At 47.5% G+C, this 23,043-nt stretch overlaps 1 protein-coding gene across 3 annotated transcripts in view; it reads right to left on the reverse strand.

Moving 5' to 3' along the window:
* The window catches only part of LOC109288991 (monocarboxylate transporter 2-like), a 71,818-nt gene that overhangs the window by 13,566 nt on the left and 35,209 nt on the right, over positions 1-23,043 (reverse strand). Inside the window, exons 1-3 of one of the 3 annotated variants that reach the window (XM_019504796.1) lie at positions 21,917-21,940; positions 19,860-20,119; positions 2,864-3,007 (exon numbers count right to left, since the gene is read on the reverse strand). In XM_019504796.1, the coding sequence (XP_019360341.1) occupies positions 2,864-3,007; positions 19,860-20,076 (361 nt within the window). In that variant the 5' untranslated portion in view covers positions 20,077-20,119; positions 21,917-21,940. Of the gene's footprint in view, positions 1-2,863; positions 3,008-19,859; positions 20,120-21,916; positions 21,941-23,043 lie in introns of those variants that run through there. The other 2 variants (XM_019504795.1, XM_019504794.1) reach the window with 2 other exon arrangements.

The following is a 23,043-nucleotide window of genomic DNA, read 5'->3' on the forward strand; positions in this document are numbered from 1 at the left end:
GAGGGAGAGGGAAGATTTTGGTTTTACGTCCTACGCAGACAGCGGCATTTCATACAGCCTTCCCGACCAGAGCGCTCCTTTCCTGCTCCCGACCTACCGCATAACTTTGCAACTGATCTACATACAAATGGAAAAAAAGACATAGCCTAATCGAGATAGCAATTGAGAACGGTGTGTCTAATCTCTCCAGCAGAAAGAGACACATTCGTGGTTATAGCCTCCCGTCTGATTAGCATGCCAAAGGCGGAGGACAGTAGCAGAGGTCTTTTTACTGCCGAGTCTCTCATTTTAACTGTATCCCTGGGAATTAAACAGGGCATGCTCTCCTAAGCCAGAGCGCGTCTCCTTCTCAGTATACGGAGTGGGAGCCTCACAGAAGTGCAATCTTTCCAGGTTGTTTAAGATTCACTGTAAATTGCTTTGTAAGTCTCTCTTCCCTTACCGTAATGTTTCCTCAGGCACGTGATCTCAAGGGCCTGGCTTTATAATTGCCCTTGAATGCTCCCATGTCAAATCGGACCCAACCAGGAGAAAAAGCTCTTCAAGCCTAATTAAGAGCATCAAGCAATTTAGCTGCATGATAAGCATTTTCTTTACTCTGGTGTTCTCCAACACAAGCCCCAGGCCTAAGAAGTTTGGTGCTAGGGTCACTAGGCCTTGTCTATGTGCTGTGGTTTTACTTGTGGTATCAGCAGTTACTCAACAAGCAAGCAGCCCCGTCCACTATCAGATAACCCCCCTCTTTTGCAGTCATCGGTACAGAGGGATCTTTAAAGGCAATTTCCGGCTGTGTCATTTTTCATTGCCAGCACAGTTACATATGTCTCTTCCTGATGCACAGTTCATCCTGTTGACTCTTTTGGGCAGCCGACAGCATTTTCGAAGTACTTATCTAGGTGCCTAAAAACGTGGACGGGGGCCTAGTGAGCAGAGCTTTCAAAAGGACCTGTGCCCATTGGGCCTTCTGGTGTTAATACAATACATGCAATAAATAATTATAAGCCACAGGAGGAAGTTTCCCCAGGAAAAGCTCTTTTTGACTGTTCATAATAGGGAGCATAGTGCCTTTTTGTCAATCAGCTGGTGCTCACTGTTGTCAGAGACAGGCTACCAAGCAAGGTCTGGTCTGAGCTACTGTAGGCGACTCCTTTAGGTCCCGACTCAAGAAGACTGCTTAGCATTAGCCAGTCCCATGTGAAGTTGCACTTCTTTTCACTGAAGAGCAGTGTGAAATACTTCTGCACCCCACAGCAAAGGGTTTGTCTTCTATCGCTGCTACCCTGACTTCAAAGACTCCTTTAGCTTCCCTAGTAGGCATCTGCTTGGAAGGCAATGATGCAAAACAAGTTTGGCAGGGGCTACATCACCACTGCGAGGCGGGTGTGAGGTTAGGAGCTCCAGTTTATTTTTGTTTTTGGACTCCCTTCAAAGAAGCCATTGCTCCCTCAGTGATGATTGCAGGGCCTCAGTGGACATCAATGGCACAGTAAGTAGAACAGCTTGGGAAATAAAAAGAACAAGTGCCAAAGAGATGCGAAGGGGCCCTTTATAACCACAACCCACACTGAGGGAGCCCTGGTGTAGGGAAGCATGGCAGCAAATGTTTGCAACCCGATTCATTCACCCAAGAAATCTGCTGCTCTCCTGGAGCCACTGCTCTCCTGCTGGGCTCCCTGCCTGTGCACAGGCATGCGGGTGTCTTCCTCTTCTTTATCTTTGCTCATTTAAGACATCCAATTGGCGTGTAACAAGTCCACCTTGCAACCCAGCTCCCTGTGGATAGGCAGAGAAAGACAGGAGATGCTGTGGACTCCCAGGGCATGTCCAGATGTGTGTGAACATGTGGTCTGTGGCACCACATGCCACACACCGCATATGCAAGTGTTCCCCGTGCTGCTACTTTGCAGAACTAGGGTTTTTTTAACCCTGGGAGATACCAGAGTCAAAAAAATCATGCCTAAACAAAGTGGGGCTGTAGCTCCTGGAGGTCCCCATTACCCCAGATAAGGCTGCTGGGGCCAGCAACCGTGCTCCCCTACTCCACCTGGGGAAACATGCTGTGCACCAGAGCACATGCGGCATGGATGATCCCCGGGGACAAGTAGCAACAGCGCTGCTACTTGTCCCCAGAGAAACACATGTGCCCGCAACATCCAATCCACCTACCATCCAGATCAACAGCCAACTTCTGGCTAAAAACAAGCAGTGCCAGGTAGGATGCTCTGCAGGTATGCCAGCACAAAGCACCCTCTTGGCTTGCATCTGCAGAGGGAGGAAAAGGGACTTGCATGGAAAGGCAAAGTTAATGCGAAGAATTCCTGATTTCCACTCATTTTTCCCCCATCTCCTATGACATGGGATCCTGGGCAAATGACAGTTTTTACCCAGCATTTTGATAAGGTATCACCAAACACTCCCCAATCCCATATAAACTGAGGAAACAGTTGTAAGAACAAAGCTACATTTGGGATGAACTTGAAAATCGTCCCAGGTGGACTTGTTTTTAAGGGGCTGCTCTACCACGAACACTAAGTCCCCACTGGCTGCCATGAGAGTGAAGGGCACTAAGAGCCATCCTTGTTACTGTCTCAGGAGCGGGACGTCCATCTACAAAGAACACATTGCATGTTAAATCAGCCCCAAGTGAGTCAAAAATCCAGGGATCAAAAAACTTAGGGCTGATCCTGAAAGCACTGTAAATGCCATTTATGGGGGTCTAGTCCTAATTGACTTCAGCAGGTCAACTCAAGACAGGAAAGCAACCCACAGGCCTCTGTGCTTCCCAGGGGCATGAAAGGGACTTACCTAAAAAGGTCAATCCCAAAGGACAAGTGAAAAGAAAAAGCTTCCCATCCCAGCTTACCTGAGATGAGTCCCACACAGATGTAGAGCTGCACAATGCTGGTGCAGAACGACGCTGAAACCATCCCTATTCCACACAGCAGACCTCCGAATATAACCACCGGCCGGCTGCCAAAACGATTCACTAAAATGCTGCTAATAGGGCCTGCACGAGAGAGAAAGCAAAACAGCACCCAGGGTTAAGGCTTCTTCTATACACCACATTTTCCAAAGCAGGTGTCGAAGATGCTGCCGCTCCGTTACCGCTTATATTGGTTTAGCTCATCTTATGCAGGGTAAAGGGTATAAGCTCTATGGCTATAAGACCCCTTTGCACCAGTATAATGTTAGTCTACTTCAGTAGCTAAAGCCTGGCCCTCATTGTGAAAGCCACAGTGGTGTGAAAAAGGCACACTCACAAGAGTACTAAATGCTGCACAACGGGGCGGTCTTTCTGGTTAGCTAGAGACTGGGGCCACGGACAAGGGAGCAGCTATGCTGCTTTAAGAGCTTTAGTGCAGTTCAGCTGAATCTGTTTCATCTGTCTGCTCTACGCAAATGCCAAGCGAACATTGCAGAGGCAAGTCACAGGGTTTAGTTACCCCAGTTTACACGAGACAGAAGTGCACAAGTGGAACAGTTGCAACAGGCCTACCGATGCGTCTTGGCAACTAGTTCATCCCTACCCACCCCCACCTTAAAATGGTCTATCCGTGTCCCAAAATGCAACATTTACTGGGTCAGGTCTTTCTTTTAAAGCCCCCTCCCACCTCCACACACACATGCCTCCATGCTGTGACAAGGCTGGCAGCTTTCAGGGGCCCGGCACGCTCGGTCCCAAACATAGCCCAATTGACGTGCCTCTACCAGGCCCCCTCCCAACGACCAGAAAGGTGCCCTGCTGCTCTGTTTGCGCCCCTAGCATAAAAGCCCCCCACGAGCCCTCCCCGGTTCGACTGCCAGCCCCAACGACGTGACTATTTTTGTATTTCTCCAGAGCATTTTGCTGCAGGTATCCTGCAGAGGAGCCTCTGAACGCGTGTGATATTGCTGGTGACTTCCCAGGGAGCTCCCAGCACGGAGCAGCACTGCGCTGGCCCTGTGCTATAATCACAGCATGGCTTTCCAGAGCCCATTAAGCTACAAACGTGCACTCTGTTTGCAAAAAATGACTGAGAAATGACAGGAAAGGACTAACTGAGACCCCAGTTATACAGCTAAGAGCTTGATCCAAAGGCAATTCAACTCCACGGGCAGAGACTTTGGATCAGGTCCTAGTGGGGCAGCATGGATGGAGTACATCCGAGACGAAGGGAAGGAAACAGTGATGCCAACACAGAAGAAGGTCTCATCTCACAAGGGCAGACATCCTACATTATAAGTGCTCTTCACACTGGGCTGATGCTGCCCCGATTCACATCTGGCAACCCCATTTGCTTCAGTGCCAGAGAAGAGTTGGAGGGACCGGGCAGCTGGATGCGCAGGTCTCAATTCACTGGACGTGGGCTGGCCAAGAGACATTCACACGGTGCCTGGAGAACTCAAGCCAACGGTAAAACCTCAGCTCTGAATGCTTAAACTATACTGGACCCAAAGGGTTGGGACTGATGAATGGGGTCCTCCAGCCCCCATTAGTGACTAAAATAGAGAAGAACCAACAAACTAACTGCTTTCACATCAGCCAATAAAGCACAGACACCCCACGTGAGTGACGGTCTCTCCGATTTACGAAACGCCTTCACTTCGAATGCTCTGAAACACGATTTCCTTACCCCTAGTCTTGCCTCTGTGCCCTCTGGTGTGCTACAAAATCTGATCCTCAGTGAACTGCATTACAGCGGGGGCCACGCGACCTGCAGCAAGGTCAGCTTTTAAAAACCCAGCCATACAAAAGGTTTCTCTTGAGCCTGTGCTCTTAATCGAATGATACAGTCTATGGGGCCAACGTAACTCGTTTAATTAAAGGGGCAGCATGTACATAATCAAAGTTTCTAGTTGTATGACCTAATTCTGCAATTGGATGCACGTGAGTGGACCTTCGTGGCTGCACAGAGCCCTGTCGAGGCCAATGATTGGCTCCAGAGAAGAGAGAGCAAGAGGATTAAATTCAGCCCTGAATAAATGGGAGTAAGTCTCACAGAAATCCTACCGATTGGGAGCTATACTTGTGAACATCTCCCAAAGTGTCCTGCAACCCAGTAGAGAGTAAGCCAGGTTCAGAAGCCCTAGCGGGAACCAACCTTTGCAAGCTGAGCTGCAGCCAGAGAGGTCCTGAGTGTCACAACTTTGCAAAATGGCTCTGTGGCCCCATATAAACCTAATTATGCAATGTGGAAAGTAGGACTTGAATGACATTTCCCTGCATGAAGCATGTTCTCTCATTAGGGCTTTGCTTTGGAAAGCCGAAGACCCTTTGAAAGGGTCCTGGAGAACACAGAAGCCTTTGAGGCTTCTCCTGTCCCTAATGGCAACCAGCAAACTCCCACCGTAACTTAAAATAATGATGGAGATGACTGCAAATGAAAGAATACGGGATATATTTCCTTTTCTGTCTTGTACACCATGTCTCCCACCCTTGCGCTTGACAGCCTTCCAGTAACGCATTACACAATGTAGCTGGCATTTATCGCGTGTGCTTTTTTCTTTCTGTCTCCATTTCCCCCTTCGGGAAACAAGGAATATATATATATTTATATTAAAAAAAAAAAAGGGGGGGGTCATTTCTGTGTGCTGTGGTATAAGTTTTATTAGTGAAGGCAAGCCAGTGAAGTATGACCTCACCTGCAATAAAAATGGCTTTAAGATCCCCTGGAAGTTTGGTTTTGATATACCCAGAAAGCTCAGTGCACAAACAAAATGTGAGCGACTCCCCACAGCCGTCTTTCCAGCCCTGCTTCTGTTTCCTCTTGCCTGCTGCATGGTTTGGATCTCCCATTAATAGCTTTATAGCCGCTCCCTTCAGTGACCTTCAGCAAACAGGCTTCCTCTTTCTAATCAGAGTTATCAATTTTGCACGGCGATAGCCAGGTCCATTTGTTTCCCTTCACTGATATTACAGCCGTGGTCCCAGGGGTACTGGCTGTGCAGTATTCAACATCAGGCAATTTCGAAAACTTAAGGGGCCACATAAACCTTTCTCCTTGGCATTTAGCCACCTGCATTCAATTGACCATTTTTTATGGCAGTCGAGGGTGGGCTTTTCATTAGAAGCGCCCGAGCACACTGAAAATCCTGCCTCCAACTCTTTCAGTCTGAATAGTTTGGAACGGGCCTTGTCCCCACTGAAGTCAGTGGGAAATTTGCTTTGGGCTTTAAAAGAGCAGGCATTGGAAAGCTGGCTCATATATTATGATCTCTGTGCAGAAACACACGTGCTACCTGGTTATAACGTGGCGGTGGGACATTATATAGCTTGGAGCACTTCAGCATGCCATCACAGCTGATTTGGGCAGTCAGGAAAAACACAGGCAAATATACCTTTACCTCCATCCAATGATCGGTGTTACACCCACTGGTCCAGATGCAACTGCGCGACCAACCAAGAGTCCATCCTACCGTGCATCTTCCACTTGGGGAATAATCACAGTTAAGCCAGCAAAGCTTGCACTGACGTATTTTTGGAGGTTTAAAAAGCACCATGCAGATCCCAATACAGCGCAGTGGAACATGGATTGGGACAACCAGAGAAGGTGCCACACGTCACACGATCGCGGCTACTCCTCGCGTAACTTTGTAAGGCTCTTGAAAACTGCGACTTCAAACCATGTTAAGCAAATCCAATGATGCCACAGTAGTTTCATAGATTTCACAGATTTCATAGACTTTCGGGCTGGAAGGGACCTTGGAGGATCATCAAGTCCAGCCCCCCGCCCAAAGGGCAGGAAGTCAGCTGGGGTCACAGGATCCCAGCAAGAAAAACATCCAGATTTCTCTTGAAGGCGTTCAAAGTTACCGACTAGCGGGCGGTGGCCAAACAACGTTATAACCGAACATTGCGTGACTTTAAACGAGTACGTTCTCTAATAGATCGGCAACGTAATAACGAAACAACGTTAACCGGGATGACGTTGAGCGAGGAGTACCTGGACAGCTTTGCTCAGGGCAAAGGCTCTAGGAAAGGGTGAAGCGGCTATTTACAAATGACTAAGTGTGCATGAAAGGAGAAAAGAGACCACATGCTACCCTACAGAGATGGGGGACACGAACGGTGGGCTCGGCTCACGTGCCCAGCCTACCTTACTTACGGATACCTGCTCAGCTGAAAAAAAGAGAGCTGGTTGCTGTCTGCCTTGCTAAATTGGCCTGAATTTCAGTAGGTTTGAAATAATGGCAGGGCTGAAACAAGCTTGTGTGATTTTTGCCTCTTAATTAATAGAACTAGGTGAGGAGAGGGCAAGAGAAACAGCTGGCAGAGCTCTCCCGTAGACTCGGAAAGCTGCTGCTGACTGGCCGCGACCTTGCAGCGCTGGCAAAGCGAGCGCTGACAGGTTCCCTGAAAGGTCTCCGAAGCGGGGAGGAAGCCTCTGAGGTCCTGCCAGCAGCTGTTGAGTGTGTCACCAACACAGCGCGGCTTTCGACAGACAAACACACCTGAGATCTCTCACGATGAGCCCAGAGCTCTGCAAAGCGTTCTCGCCTGGTGTCTCCGAACGAGGAAATAAGAGATCAAACTGAAGGCTGGAGCCCCTCACTGCTACAAAACACATTCCCAATGTTTCACTGCCTGACGCAGGGAACAGATGTCAGGATTTTCAGCGAGGCGGATTCTGCTGATGGAAATGATGGCTTCCCCTCTCCCCCCTCAACACACACACCTTTCAAAGCGAAGCAGCCAATTGCACAACCCGCAAAGCCGCTTCCTCCTAATGAACTTGCAGGCTCGGCGAATATCATCAATCACCCGCCACCTGGGAAAAGGAGGGAGACAGTAGAGGACATTTGGAGACACAGGGGATGATTCCCATCTGTCTGCTGCAGGAATTGCCCAGGGTAAGTCCATCCTGTTCCATGGAGCTACCACCCCAGTTCATCCATGCAGATGTGAGAGGGGAACGAGGTCCATCTACTACATCATCTACATTTCAGACCAGCTAGAGCATTTGTTGTAAGAACTATCTTATGCAATCATGAAACCGTGTTTAGTGCTGGTGGACTGGATTTGGACAGTTCACCACATGCCACAACCTGTAGCACACAGACCATGTCAACTCTTATACTGGGATAACTTTTCCCAATCAGTGAATTATCCTCGAAAGAGCCAGAGGTAAAACTCTAACACAAGTGAGTGACACCACTTTGAGATTTATCTGTCTGAGTCCATCCTGAGACAGCCATTCCCTAAATGTATGGAGATTATTACTGTCAGGTATCCAGGTTGTAGCCATATTGGGCTAGAGGCAAAAGGGATCAGGACTTGTAGTAGAGGTCATATCTTTTATTAAACCAACTAAGATTTCTGCAAAAATCTAGTTTGTCTAATAAAACATATCACCTCTACCATGAGTCCTGATGCCTTTTGTAGATTATTATTGGTACTCACCGTTCTACCGTCTCATGGAAAGCAGTGGTAGTAGCTGCCTACTGTGTGAACTACCCCAGGAGAGCTGCACCTGTCTCTCCGAATCTCAATCAAATCGACAACACTATGCACACTCGATGTAAATTATATTGAGGGGTGTGCTCCTCCAAGTAGGGCCACGGAGATTTGTAAGATCTACTGCATACACCTAAGTGGAAGCTCAACGACAAAGCTCTGCTTTGCATCCTGCTGCAGGGGTTGCGCACATTCGTGTCGGTATGTGCACATACTTGCATGCACATGCACACATGCATGTAGATGGAATATCCCATCCAGCAAAAACCTGCAAAACACTAAAACGCTGCACTCTGCCCACATAAATCACTCCGGTTTAGTGCCTGTCTGATTTAAAAACCTCAATTTCCTGGCCCCTATGGCAGATTCCCATTCCTTGTGTGCCGGTACATGAAAGGCCATGTCAAAGAATCAGATTTCAGTGGCAGGCAAAACACAGTCACTCGCCTGTGGGAAGTAACCCAGGTGGCGTCTCATTTGTTACGGTGTCCAATTATTTTTCACCTTGAGCTTTCGAGTTTGCTGAGGAAGGAAGGGCCCTTCTGGGAAGCCAACGTGGAAGAACTCAGCAACACGGACTCACCCTCCCCTGCTCGAATGCCAGGCCACCACGTCATGTCTTCGATCACCTCCAAGTTTTGAACCGTGATCCAGGCAAGCGGATCCCATGCAGCTTACAGCACAGAACTGGGATTTCATGGGAACACCTGTGGCTACAAGCATTTGTTGGTGCAAGCACAACATGGAAAACCAGACCACATTTTTAAGGCATTTGTTTTCTCATAACACAACAGCGAGCATTGCACAAGACACAGAACTCTTCCACTGCCCCAGGCAGATGTTTGCAGTGGCAAACCCTGGTACAATTTTCAGCCAGCATGCTATTCAAAGGTATTTTAGATCTCACACACACCAAAGAGCAACTCACAAAGACACTCTCACGGACCCAAAGAAACAGACTTCCACCTTCAGCTTCCTCGGTGCAAAAATTAAGCTTATTTTTTCTACCTGTGGGGACTTTTTACCATCTTCAATTTTCCCTGAGCCTGAGGAAAGGTGTGCGCGCCCACAAACTTGCAGAAAAAGACAGTTTTTTTGCAATGTTCTTAGTTTGTCTAGTAAAAGATATCATCTCTAAACCAGGAGTTCTAGATCTCTCTCACACATTGTAGTTACTTTTTTAAAAGGGTTTTTCCCTCCCTAACCACATTGACAGAAATATTTCCATACTTATTTTTAAAGACAAGTGTGAAAGGAACCTGCTTTTGGGACATTTGGACTAAAATAATCCTCTGCGGAGTTTCTAAACCAAACGGCAAAGAGCAGAGCTCGTGGCTGAGATGCAGGAAGTGAAACTGCTCGTAACGCTCTGGCTATTAACATTTAAATACGTTTCGCACTCAGTGGGACCGAGTCCTCGTTGGTGTAACACCCCTGCAATCATCCTATTGGGAAGGGCACGTGATCTGCAATACCGAGTATAAAAATAACAGACCATTACTAGGGAAAATTATTTATATTAGGAAAAGAGAGCCTATTGTTACCCTTGAAGCAAAGGAATGATAGGAGCAGCTCGGCAATTTCCTCTGTAATAATCTCCTTCCCTCCGTGCAATCACCACGCTGCCTTTGGCCTTGTAATTTATCCACTAGGGTCCTGGACTAATGTACCAGAGCAGCCTTCTCATTACGCCTTAAACAAATGCTTACTCATCAGCTCGTGTCCTGCACAATTAATATTCTGCTAGAGCATATGAAGGCATCGAGTCGGATCCTCAGCTGGACGAAACCAGCAGCCCTCTTCAGCTGTCACTACAGCCTGGCCAATTCACACCAGCTGAGAACGCAGGTAGTGAAGTAGCAACGGTCAGACCATGTTGCACGCTGCCAAACAGCAAGAGCGCAGGGGATGGAGGTGTGCCAAAAGGAGGGAACTGAGAAGACACACATCTGATTTTAATTGCCATTATAATGCAGTGATGCAGCAGTAGCGCTACCGCATGACACGGAGGCGCCACGGTCCAGCACGCGTCTCCGAAGCCCAGCCGCGGAAAGGTAGTACTCTGAACCATTTTCACGCCTCGTCCCCGATGCCAGGAGATCTCAGATCACATCCTGCTTGTGACCGCGGCAAATTAGATTTCATCATGCACATTTGTAAAGGGGCCTCGTCCACATCGCGAAGATGCTACAGAATTCGGCACGTTCAAAGGAGACGTGGGACCAAAATAGCTACGATGTCGGGAGCAGATGGGTCAGTAGAGATTTGGGAAAGTCCTAACAGATCCCATAGCTTCTGGCTGACCAGGCCAGTTTGCAGCCCCTGAACGGCAGAGCCACTATAAATGCACAAAGCCACAGGGACTGGTTGCAAATACACAAAGCCAGAGACTACACTGCCTTTAAACATTACTTTTGGAAACTAGAACCTCCTGCAGTGTCTTGCCCATGACTATTAAGGGTTAACAGAAATTCCTTTGCTTTCCTCCTCCTAGTTCATATTAATCTTTATTTTTGTTAAGTCTATCACAACTCTATTACTCCTGTCCAGTGACCTTGCTCGCTGCACTGAAGGGCAAAATGATAGAGCTGTGTGACGAAGCCCACGAACACAGAAATATTTCACTGGAATCTGTCGGGCCATGATTGCCATTAACTAGAATGGGGCTATTTACAAAATAAAAAATATTAGCGTGCATGCGGTGACCTTGCAGGACTTGAGTGCTCTGCAGAAGTGTACGAACTTACTAGGTGCCAAAATAAAATAATTAAGCACGTGGAACTGGTGCCATAATCCACCATTAAAATGAAGCTCCCTAGCAGGGGGCCACGAGCTTGTGAGAAGGCTTGTTTTAATGAACCTAAGAGGCAAGGGTCTTAACTCATGGTGCAGCTCCCAACCCAGGCAGGTGAAAGGATAGGACGTGATAAAGAGCCTGTCCTCCAGATTGGGGGCCCCAAACCCTGTCTGCATAAAAAATAAGCTATGTAAACCGAACCTGGTAGCTACCATAGCCAAGGGCAAGAGAGGCCAGACTGATGGGGCCTTACTTGTTCCTCTATAACTTTGACAGTGCAGGGATTATATTGAAAGCATGAGATGGTAGGGATTCACATGGCAAATTGTGATCACAGCCTCTGATCTTTGCTACTGTTGTGCATCAGCTTCACTTCCAGGCCTGGGAGTCATCTCAGTGGACTCAATGGACGCATGTGAAATAAAGCAGATGTATTTTGCAAGAAGAGAGGCTGCAGATCCCTGGAATAAATCTGCAACAGCCCAACAAGGCCAAGATCGAGTTAGTACAACATGGCAAAAAAATGAGGAGCCATGAAACAGGCTGAATGATCTGAGCCATTGCTGATCATGCACATCATGATGCCCCTTTTGTACTTGTTGCAACCATTTATACTACTCGCAGCACAACAGAAAGTAGCCACAAACTACTGGATTGAATTGTTCAAGGTCAGGTGTAGACTTTCACTCTAGGAACAATCCTTCCCGTGTTGCTTTAACAGATGCTGTGTAAAGAGGTTACAAGTTCTGGGAGAAAGTTTCTCTGGATTTTTTTTTTCAGATCAATGGAAAGGATTCTCCAGAATTGGAACTTTTCCTTTTTTATCTGATCTCAAACTGATAAATAATTAACAGCAACTGTTATAAGCACTGCCTCGTCCCAGGACAAGCAATAGTCAGAAATGCATCCTAAACTTTGTTTGAGGGTTTTCAAAAGCTGGTTAGTGTTTGCTTGTCTTTTTGAAAAATACATTTCCCCAAATGGTACTATGGGTATAGAAACTCTTTTGAGGAAGAGGACTCGTCACACAGGTATCCGGCTAACGTGAGAGGAAATGGTGATAGCACCCATGCAGTGGGGGAAGTATCTGGCTGATGCTTGGGTTTGGTGGGGTGGAGCGAAGAGCAAAGTCCACTGGTTCCTAAGAGGCCATGCCCCTGCCAAAGAGTCAGCAATGCCCCTGCTCACCCTGCATGCTAACCCCCGCGCCGTGTCCGTAGCACTGGGACGGAGAGGAGATGTACATCATCAGCACAGATGATTTCTGTCGTGCTGGGGTTCAACATGCCCCTATAAAAGTAAAATAAAGGCAGATTCCCATATAAATATAATGGAAGCAGGAACATTTTCACTTCCACAGTGGAAATTTATAATAGCCATTCTTTCTTTCTCTCTCCTTGGGTTTATTGTACCTCATCCTGCAAGACTGCAAAGAGAAAACTCTCATTGTCACTTAGTGATCTTTACTCACAACCCTTTAAAGTTGCTGCATGCAGCCAGAAACCCAGCAATCACACCGGTAGGGAGAAACAGAATTGCCTCATCATAAATTCCAGCAACTTGCTTTACTGCCCATTTTATGCCGGCATTATTGTTTTCTGCCATTTAGCCGGGGTGAAGAACCTCAGGCATAAGATGCATTACAACTTCTGCAATGTACAAGGCCAGGTCACCGGCTGGCATGTATCACGATAGGTCCACTGTCCTCAATGGAGTTATACCAATTTAAACCATCAGAAGACTCTGCTGATCAAGCAATAGGTACATCTTCATCACAAACTCTACCTGGTGACCACTTGTGACGATGCAGTATCACATGTACATACTATCACACTTGCCTGAAATAAAGTGCAACTCCTAACCCAGTGCATGCTAACGTCGAGCCTCAAGAGGCCTGGTGGCTGCACATACTAACACATATATTGCACACATACAGATGTCCCAGTCTGGGCACATAAGACAGTTATACAGGTAAAGTTAAAATTAGTTCGGTGCCTCAGTGCAAATCACAGCAGGATCGACAACAGACAGGCTGCTGCCATCCCTGGGTAGCAGCAAGCAAGAGCATAGGGGCAAGTGAGTAGCCTGACTCCCTGGACTACTGTGGGTACCTTGGCATAAACTGTAGGCAAATATTTTACACCAGTATAGTTTTACCCCCGATTTTTCCCAATGGAAAGCCACCCTGGATGTGACTTAGTTGCATGCGTCATGTGTCCAGGGCCTCAGAGCATTTGAAGGGAAAGCACAAGTAGGAGCACTGTGCAGCACAAGCTTCAGGTCAGGGCTGACAGTGCTGCTGTTTGTGCAGCGTGCCTCAAAACTGTGGCCTCCATGGTCTCGTGGGTACTTCTTCATTGGAGAAAGGCTAAGGACATCATCCTGGCAGAAATACGCCCTTGCGCAGGCATTAGGCAGTCAGCAGCAGGTCTTATCCATTGCTCTTTGGCAGAAGCTGCAACCATTGAGGCACCGAACGTCTGAACTCGGTCTGGCCTTTGGATTCTGTCTCAATGGTCTAAAGCGGGGGTTGGTTTTGGGCAGCCTCCACTCCTCCATACTCTTGCCTAGGCGTATGCACCGAAAGTCCTGGTGTGATGGTTGCATGAAATCCGAAAATCAGCTTACTCCTGACACCGAATAAAATCCAGACAGAGATAGTTGTGTGGGGTAAGCCGTGACGACTGAAAGGCTCCCCTTGTGCAAAGGATCATGTGGAGGAAATGAGAGACAGCATGCCGAGGCTGTCTGCAAATACAAGCCAGTATCGGCCAGAACATCGGGGCTAACACGTCCCTTTGACAAGCACGCAGTGGTGGATCCTCACCTGATGTAAATTGCCAAGCCCAAGTTGACAGCTCCGTTTTTTTGACTCCATCACATTCAGAAACTCCTTGTAAAGCAGTAACTTTGTGCAGTTATGCTACTACTTTCATGAGCATCCGCACGTGGATGGGAAGTGGCTCCATTCAACCATCAAGGACTTCCAACCCCCCCCTTCCCCATCTGTTATGCAACTCTGACAGGAATCACATGCAAAAAAACTGTGTTTTAGCTTCCACTGTGTAAATAGGAGACCTGGTTGAATGCCAGAAGGAGAGCTGTACAACCCCTCAGTGAACTGAAGTGAATAAAGAAAGCTTTCAATTGAGATAGCTGGATACCAGATAAATGCGTTCAGCCCTTCGGTTCTTTCACAGCACGGCTCGCTGTGAGCGGACCTGCATGTGGGGCTGCCCTGGAGGTGGTACAGGGCTCCCTAGCTCCAGGTGAAGAACGAATAAGGATTGTGGCTTTATTCACTGATAAAAAGGCAACTGTTCACATGTAAAACGATTTGCTCCTCACAACTCTCTATAAAGCATGACTTGCACACAAAGGGCACGTCTACACGGCATTTACTGCCCATTAAATATAGCAAGTTTTTAGGCAGCCGTTAAAGCACAGTAATGCTGTGTGTGGACTGACTTGGGACTAATGTTAGTCCCAAGTCTGTCCACACGTACAGTGTTACTGCACAGCAAGGCATCTACACATGCGTTACTGTGCAGTAACTAATTGGGCGTAAATTTGATACCTATATGATGCACATCTACAAGGGCAGCCATTAAAGCACAGTAACACTGTGTGCGGACTGACTTGGAACTAAAATTAGTCCCAAGTCTGTCCACACATACAGTGTTACTGCACAGCAAGGCATCTACACATGCATTACTGTGCAGTAACTAATTGGGCGTAAATTTGATACCTGCATGATGCAGCTATCAAATTTACGCCCAAGTTGGCGTAAGTCACCATATCTACTGTGTAGTATAGGCATGTACGTGTGGACACGTGCCCGTACTGTGCAATAATTTTCAGTTACTGCGCAGTAAATGTGCACATGTAGACCCAACCAAACAGCACTTAACATGAAAGCTGGCTAGGTAATACCAGTTAATTCCATTTCCTAATAGTTATGAGAGGTTTATGCCGGTATGGAGTGAGTATCACTCCTTGTTTATTTTGAACCGCTCTGCCAGATGGTGCCACATCAAATCGCTCAAATATAGGCACACTCCAGTAAGCATCCAAACATCACAAATGTGTTGCAAGTGTCATGAATGTGAAAAAATGTCACAAGGGTCATGAATGTGAAAAACATTAAAGGTAGCTTGACTTTCAGAAAAGGCTGAACAGCCCCTCTGAAAATTAGGCCCTTTCAAAATTGTCTCAAATTGGATGCCTAAATGCACTGCAAACACAAAATTCTGAATTTTGTCTTTTTTGCACTCTTCTTGTGACATAGGAAAGACAGAAAAAAATCCTGAAGATCAGCTGTATAATTACAGTCAGCAGAGCCATGGATGTCAGGAAACTGAAGCCACCAGCTGACCTCCTGGTCATTTGACACTGTCCTGGAAAACCCTGGCAAAGACTACTGCTGTGCCTTGCCGTTCTGCCAAAGGAGAGCTCTTTACACATATTACCGTGTCTCAGCTTAAGTCAACCACCCTGGATGACTCAAAAAGAGGTTACAGGGCTGTATCATGGAAAGATATTAAAGACCCATTAGTCTTGGTTTAAAAACTAAACAAATGTTTGGAGGTAGTTACATCTGCTTTGCATCTCCCCACAGTGTACATGATGGTAGTCCTAAGCTCTGAGACGTGCATTTCGGCAAGCTACCTTTGGTTTCATTCAAGTTCTTATCCCATGCCCACCATTGCAGTACCTGGGCAACTTGCTTGTTTTTAAATCAAAGTTTGGAAATAGTTTCAAGGGAGGGATATTTTTATTGCTCAAAAAAAAATTGATAAACTCTGATATCATCCATCAGCATTATGGAGAGAGGACCTAAACCGTAGAGTACAGATCTGAATCCAGACCTCACTTCTCTGAGGTCCACAGAGCTCTGGCCTGGCCTGCTCACAACTTCTAAGCCAGCCCAACAGCTGGATCCGAGGTCTCTTTCCTTCCATCAAATGGTTGCAAAGGTTTTGCAGTTCAAATTTCTGATAACGTGTTTTCATCAGAAATTCAGCTGACAAAGCGGTGGGTTAATGTTTGTGAAGATTACCCACTGCTCTGCTCTAGCACCCAGAAAATGCTGCATGCTTATTTTATCTCAAATGTTTTTTTTAAAAAAATAAACTACGAAAGAGCTAGAACTGATGTCAAACTGCTTATCAAACCAACTTGCAAAGAAAATCAGGTTTTACTGGCTCCCTGACAATCATGACAGCTGCTTTAGTGGAACAAAACTTTAGAAATTCATAAGGAATGGGTACCCGGTTCCTTTAATGAGATCTTCCAAACCACTCAAGCTGTTTATGTCAGCCAGCACTGGTGTTAAATGCCCAGTCAATCACATTAGATGTGTTAAATACACTCATGGGCAAGTGCCTTTCAAGGGCTTGATGTTGTGTAAACTCCCACTGCTACCTTGTCTGCAGTCACTAAGCAACTTGGCATCTCAGGAAAGCTGAGTGGATTGAACCAGCTCAAGGGAAGACCAAACAAGCATAAATCCAATGCAGGAACGGAGAAGGGGAGAGGGGACGACTGAATGCACCTAATTGGAGAGACTGGATGGTGAAAGGGTGTCTGATTATATAGCTTTCTCTGAAGATGGAGCCCCTATGGGTTTCACTCCTGCTCCTTATTAATGTTTGCCAGTCTAACTCCGGGCACTCGCTCAACAGGTCTTTGCTCTTCTGGACTGTGGAATTAGCCTACAAAGCATGTTCCTGAAATTGCTCCGTGGGACCGCCAGCAACCTTTTCTCTGCGCGCAGACTTTGCTAGCTGCCATCAACCTACCGTGCCCATTAGCCCACTCGTTTCACTGAACAAACTGGCTGGTAAAAAGGGGTCACACCGCAACCTGGGCCAGCTGAGCTACCTCCATCAAGCAAAGTTGCATCTGGTTCTGCCGACTGAGCCCTGCACAGAGCAGAGGCCCTAGACTGGCCATTAGTCCTGGATCCAGGGCAGAAAAGCACTGCTAGTCTGAAGAACCACTGACTGGGTCACGGTCACATCCTGGATGCCACTGGAGCTGGGAGCAAAAGGAATCAAAACTCATGAAGATTTCATTTTTTAAAAAATCGGCTAAAATTTGGTATTTTCTGCGCTAGGAGTGTATTCTTTACCCTCTCACAGGCACGGCTTTCCTGGATTTTTTGGGCTCTTGGTGTTTGTTTCTAGCAAAGACAATCATCTTGTCCTTTCCGATTCCCACCTTACCCTTCTTTCCCGAGCATCATTTCTAACGTGGTTTTAGCAACAGCCCTCCCTGACAGCCAGAGCATCTCTATGGTGGAAACCACCCAAAAGCAGCCAGGAAGCCCGCTTCCAAGCAGCACAAAGCATTCATTTCTAACCCCCGAGGGTTATAACTTGGAAGGTATCCACAGGAGTCCAGGGGGTATGGGTCAAAGCAAGAGAGTAATCAGAACGGACTGATTCGAAAGCAGCGTGTCATCTACTTAATCAAAATTGTTAATAGATCATAATCCTGCTTGGCTCCCTCCCTGGCTTCATTTGGTCTTTTTGACTGCAAACTCTTTAGAGCAGAGACCACCTATCTAAGACTGTACGGGGGGACTCAACCCTATTGTAACAGAAATAAAAGTAGTTAACCGGACTACAACTCTGCTTGGATTCCTGCAGTGCTGAGCTCCAGGGAACCGATCCATTGAAGGCTATGGAAAATCTTCCCCTAATTTCAATGGGCTCTCACTTCAGCACGAAAGGTGAACAATATAAGGCCTACAGCACCCCTAACATGGACGTCTATTGACATTTAACCTCTGTCCCATCACCCCACTGGGTGGGGGGGGAACTGTTTAATCTAAAAAAATAAACTAAGACCATTTCTGGAGCAGATTTCAGTGCCATCAAAGCAGAAGGAACACCTGTAATTGCCCTTCCAGGTCCACTCATTTGCTCCTTCCTGGATTTAATCAAAGGCAAAGCCAGATTTCTTCACAGCCAAAAGTAATAGCTAATACATACTCTCTGCTTTGTAAGGTGCCTCTAATTTAAGAGCCTGCCTCAGCAAGCAGTCAGCTGGCATTCACGTGATAGCTTCAGTTATTACTTGGCCCCACAGTCTTCTTTGGTTGAGCAAAATGAGTGATTTGGTATTTAGCCAATCCCTCCTCTTAGAAACACTTCCAGTGCCCACTGAAGCCAATGGAAAGTTTCCCATCTTTGGACACTGAATCAAAGCCTTAGACACCTAGCAATGCTCCTCAAAGACACTGCATGTTGACGCTGTACAGGTGCAGTTTCTGCATCACAGCCCTCTCGGTTGGATGACGATACCTTCCCGGGCTAAAACAAGGCAAAGGATTCCCAGCACACTGTCAACATGGGCAACCCACATTCCCTGCACTAGGATAGGAGCTGGAAGTTTGCAATAGCTCCCCTTGAGTAAAATTAGGAACTAGGGGCATACTGACCACGGCGCTCACTAATGGCCAGACGTGCTGTAAAGCAGGCTGAAGAGCTAGAGAAATCATGGAGTCAAGCTGACTGAAGCAAACAGAAAACCATCCCAGCTTGATGTACGCAGCAAGGCAGGGGCAAGGGCAAACAACGGTGTTGCAATAAAATGACACGCACAACAGCACGCGCATGAAAGAACAGCTGTGCGTCAGGCCAGTGAAGTCAGCAGTTAGTGAGAGTCACTCAGCTGTCCAACAGGTTCAAGGCTGCGTTGAGCAAGCACCTGAAACACCCACCCCCCAATTTCCCCACCCTCTCTCAGCAAAACCATCAGTCAGGTCAGCCCCACGCAGGCAACCCCGGTCCTGCCTGCAGCCCCTACTTCCTACACCAAGGTTCGAGTCCCACCTGCATCTCCTATTCGTTTGGATATTTTTCAGCACTGCGGGGAGCACTTCCCCTCCATGCTGCTTGAGCTTAAAGCAGCTCAAGTCTAAACCAGAGATTTTGGAGCAAGGATGGGACTTCAGGGTGAAGCTTGAGTCGCCCTGCAAGCTAACACTACAGTGGAGATAAAAGCCCTTAGTCTGGTGAGAGTCCAAGTCACTTAACCGAAACCCCGCTAAGGCAATCACTCAACTCAAGCGGATACGCAGCCAATACAGCTTAGCTTAGAGCCAGGCACGAAATAGCACAGCATCTTTTGGAAAAAAATGGAGAGCACAATTTTCAGAAGCACCTTAAGCACCCAAGCACTAAGTCCAAGTGACTTAGACACTTCAGAGTCTGACTGAAAGTCAATGGCACTTAGGCAGAGAAGTGCCTATGGGACAGGTTTTCCAAGATACATGCAGAAAGGCTCCTGGTGGGATTTTCAGAAGTGTTAAAAAGTTTAAGTGCCTGATACCCACTGAAATCATATATGAAAGCACCAGGCACATTTCTTATTAGGCAGGCATTACCTACTGTTTTGAAAATGGGATTTAGGCTCTTGGTCATGTAAGTGCTTTGAAATTTTTACCCACCAGACTTCTTAAACAGTCTTTGGAAAACAGGATATTTCCCCCTCTGCCCCCCACTTTCTAAGCATGGCTTACTCAGGTTGAATAACACCTGCATTTTAAACACAAGCACCAGGGATTTGTGCTTCACTTTCCTTTCACAGCAGACTCCAACATGCTGGGGATTTACTCACCTCCTCCATAGGTCGTGGCCAACATAATTGAAGACACCCAGGCAACCTCACTGTATGACGTGCCAAAGAAATCCTGGATTTCTTTGAAGAAGATGGCTATGGCTTTAGGAAAAGCATATGAAAATCCAATAGAAATGAATGCTCCGAATAACACTGCCCATCCCCAGCCCCCATCCGGAGGGGTGGAGGCAAGACCTGTGTTTGCAGGAGACGACATGGCCAAGCTAAACTAAGGCCCACCAAATTCTTCTCTGGAAGCCCTGAAAAACAAAGTGCACACACACAGTCAGCCCAGGGGAAAGGCCCTCAGTCTTGCTCTCTTCAAGGTAAGGAGCTGCAAAACTGGCAAGTACAACAGGAGACACAACAGAAAATTCAGATTTTAAGAAAACACATGGTTCCTCTTTAAACCTCATTTAAGTCATATGCATTCGTGCAGTGAATAGCAGCTCATTCTTAAGTTATTAATGCTTTCCATACAGCCTGCCCTAGTCATTTTTTATACAAGTGATGAGATATTTTGGCTGGTGCTCAAGGATGAGAGGCCGAATCGTGTCCTTTCCCACACCTCTGGTGAGTTTGCACAGGGAGGCTAAGGAAACAAATGGTTCTGCATGTAACGCTCAACTCTGCTTTCTCTACCGCGGAGTTGTGTCACTTTGTAGTTCAAAAGATAAACCAGCACCCCCGGACTACGTGTGCAGCCAGCCAGCAATGACTGTGCACACAGATTAACACAGGCATACACGCCAGCATTTGTCACGCACACAGACTATACACGAACCAGGTATGCATCTGACATACAGACTCCACACAAAGCCCCCCCCTACACGGCACACGAACTGCACAGGAGAGCCAAGCAGATGGCAGCATGCGTGCTGGACTCCACGTCTGCCCTCTATGCCTAGTGCTCGAAAGTTCACGCGCATGTGGTGCATGCACCAGCATCCCAACACATGTTCGCACAGACTGAACGCAAGACACGCAGCAGACAATGGCTCACATGCACAATACACACAGATGGTACGCACACACATGCATGCATAACACGGGACGCAGGCTGCATGCAGCATACAGGAATGTGGGAAACAACCCAGACAGCCCTCATCACGCACACGGGCTCAGAGCCAGGCTGTGCAGTAACTAGACAGACGTGTGCACGCTTAAGGCATACATGCACACCCCCATGAGCCTTGTACACACGCTAGATAACCACGGGGCATGTACACAGAGCAGGGACTCTGCACAACTTACCCAGGAGCATACATAGCACACGGTGCACTCCTGTGGCTGTCATAGAGACAGATGATGGATGCTCACACACACACAAATGCAAACACACATGCATGCATACACACCCATGTGCATGTACACACATGCACGAGTACACAGATGTACACGTACACACATACACATATATAAGCACATGCCTGTACACATACACGTGCATCCACATGTACAGACATGCATACGCATGCACGCACATGTACATATACATGAAAATACACACGCACACACCTGTACACATACACGTACATGCACTCACCTTACACACGCACACACCTGTACACATACACGTACATGCACTCACCTGCACACATACATATACCCAAGCATGTGGACACATACACACACCTGTACATATACGTGCACCTGCACACACCTGTACATGTGCATGTGCTCACCTGCACACACACCTACACACAAGCATGTGCACGCATACACACGTACACACGCACACAAGCATGTGCACGCATACACGTAGAAATGCACACACCTGTACACATACATATGCACAAGCATGTGAATGCATACACATGCACACAAATACACACACGCACACAAGCACACACTTGTACACATGCACGGACACGCGCTCACCTGCGCACCTACATCCACCCCAGCATGCGCACGCATACGTATGCACACATACACACTCGTGCAACTATATGCAGACGTATACACACACCTGCAGGGAGCACGCAGGCTGTACGCACACGCACGTGTGCACCGCGCCCCACTCCCACCCCCGCGGGCAGCCCGGGGCCGCCGCCTACCTGCGGGCTGAGCGCGGCTCCGAGCCGGCGGCGGCACCGCACTGCTCCAGCCCTGCCCTGCCCTGCCCTGCCCTGCCCGGGGAGGCGGCTGCAAAGCGGCCACATGTTGCATCACTTGATCCGCACAAGGGGCCTCGCTCCTCCCCTGCCCGGGCAGCAGCAGCCCCGGAGAGCTCGGCTTCCCCTTCACCACTGGGCCCCTTCCCTCGGGGGCACCCAGGCTGTGGTCTCCTGCACCCGCCCTGGAAGCAAAGGAGGCTTCCTTGCTTGTTTAGACCCATCGCACTTCTGCAGGGGGTGCAATCAAGAAGGGAGCCTGGGGGTGGAATGAAGTTGGCAAAACTTTTGCCAACTTTCCCCTCCCACCCCTCAAAAAGGCACAAAGAATAAGGGCCAAGATCCAAGACAATTTTCCCGCTCTGCTTTAGCTTTCAGGGCTCTATTTGCCTTTTCCATTATTATAGCATCAGGTTCTGGCTGCCAGCTGTGTAAGCTGGCAGACGCATCTGCTCTTAGTCAGAAGTATAGTATGGTATAGTATAGTATAGCACAGTAGTATGATTTTTATAAGTGGCGTCTCATTTTTCTGTACATTGTTTTGGTGAAAGCTGTTAATAGACTACTAGTACTACCACCACCGTGCAGAAAAAGGGTTCAGAAGCACAAAAAGGTCTTTACATGAAATGGCCAACGACAAAATCCAATCCAACTTTTCCATGCCTAAATATTTCCCAGGGGGAAAAAAAATGTTCTTTCTGAAACAAAAATCTGATCCTTTGAAAGTTTTTCAGACCAAAGTTTGCCACAAAACTCTGGAGATTTTCAAGTTTCCATTTCCATTTTTGGTTTCTCCTTTTATCCTTTCTTGCTGTCTCATGTGACAGAACGGATTACTCTTTCAGGTGCCCTTTGTAACTTTTCAAAACTTCAACTTTCGAACAGCGGAGAGTTGCCAGAGTGGAAAATGGCACGCCATTTCTTCTGCTTCATGTACAGATTTTACCTGGTTTAACTTTTCAAAACCCACCAGACTTCTCAGGCAGAGATCAGAGGAAGCACGGGCATCCCTGGGATTTAAAGGAACACCGAGCACGTAGCAAGACTTAGCATCAGATAAATAGAGTGAT

Source organism: Gavialis gangeticus, unplaced genomic scaffold (assembly GCF_001723915.1).
Source record: "Gavialis gangeticus isolate Ggan-Ray unplaced genomic scaffold, GavGan_comp1, whole genome shotgun sequence".
Classification (NCBI taxonomy): domain Eukaryota; kingdom Metazoa; phylum Chordata; order Crocodylia; family Gavialidae; genus Gavialis; species Gavialis gangeticus.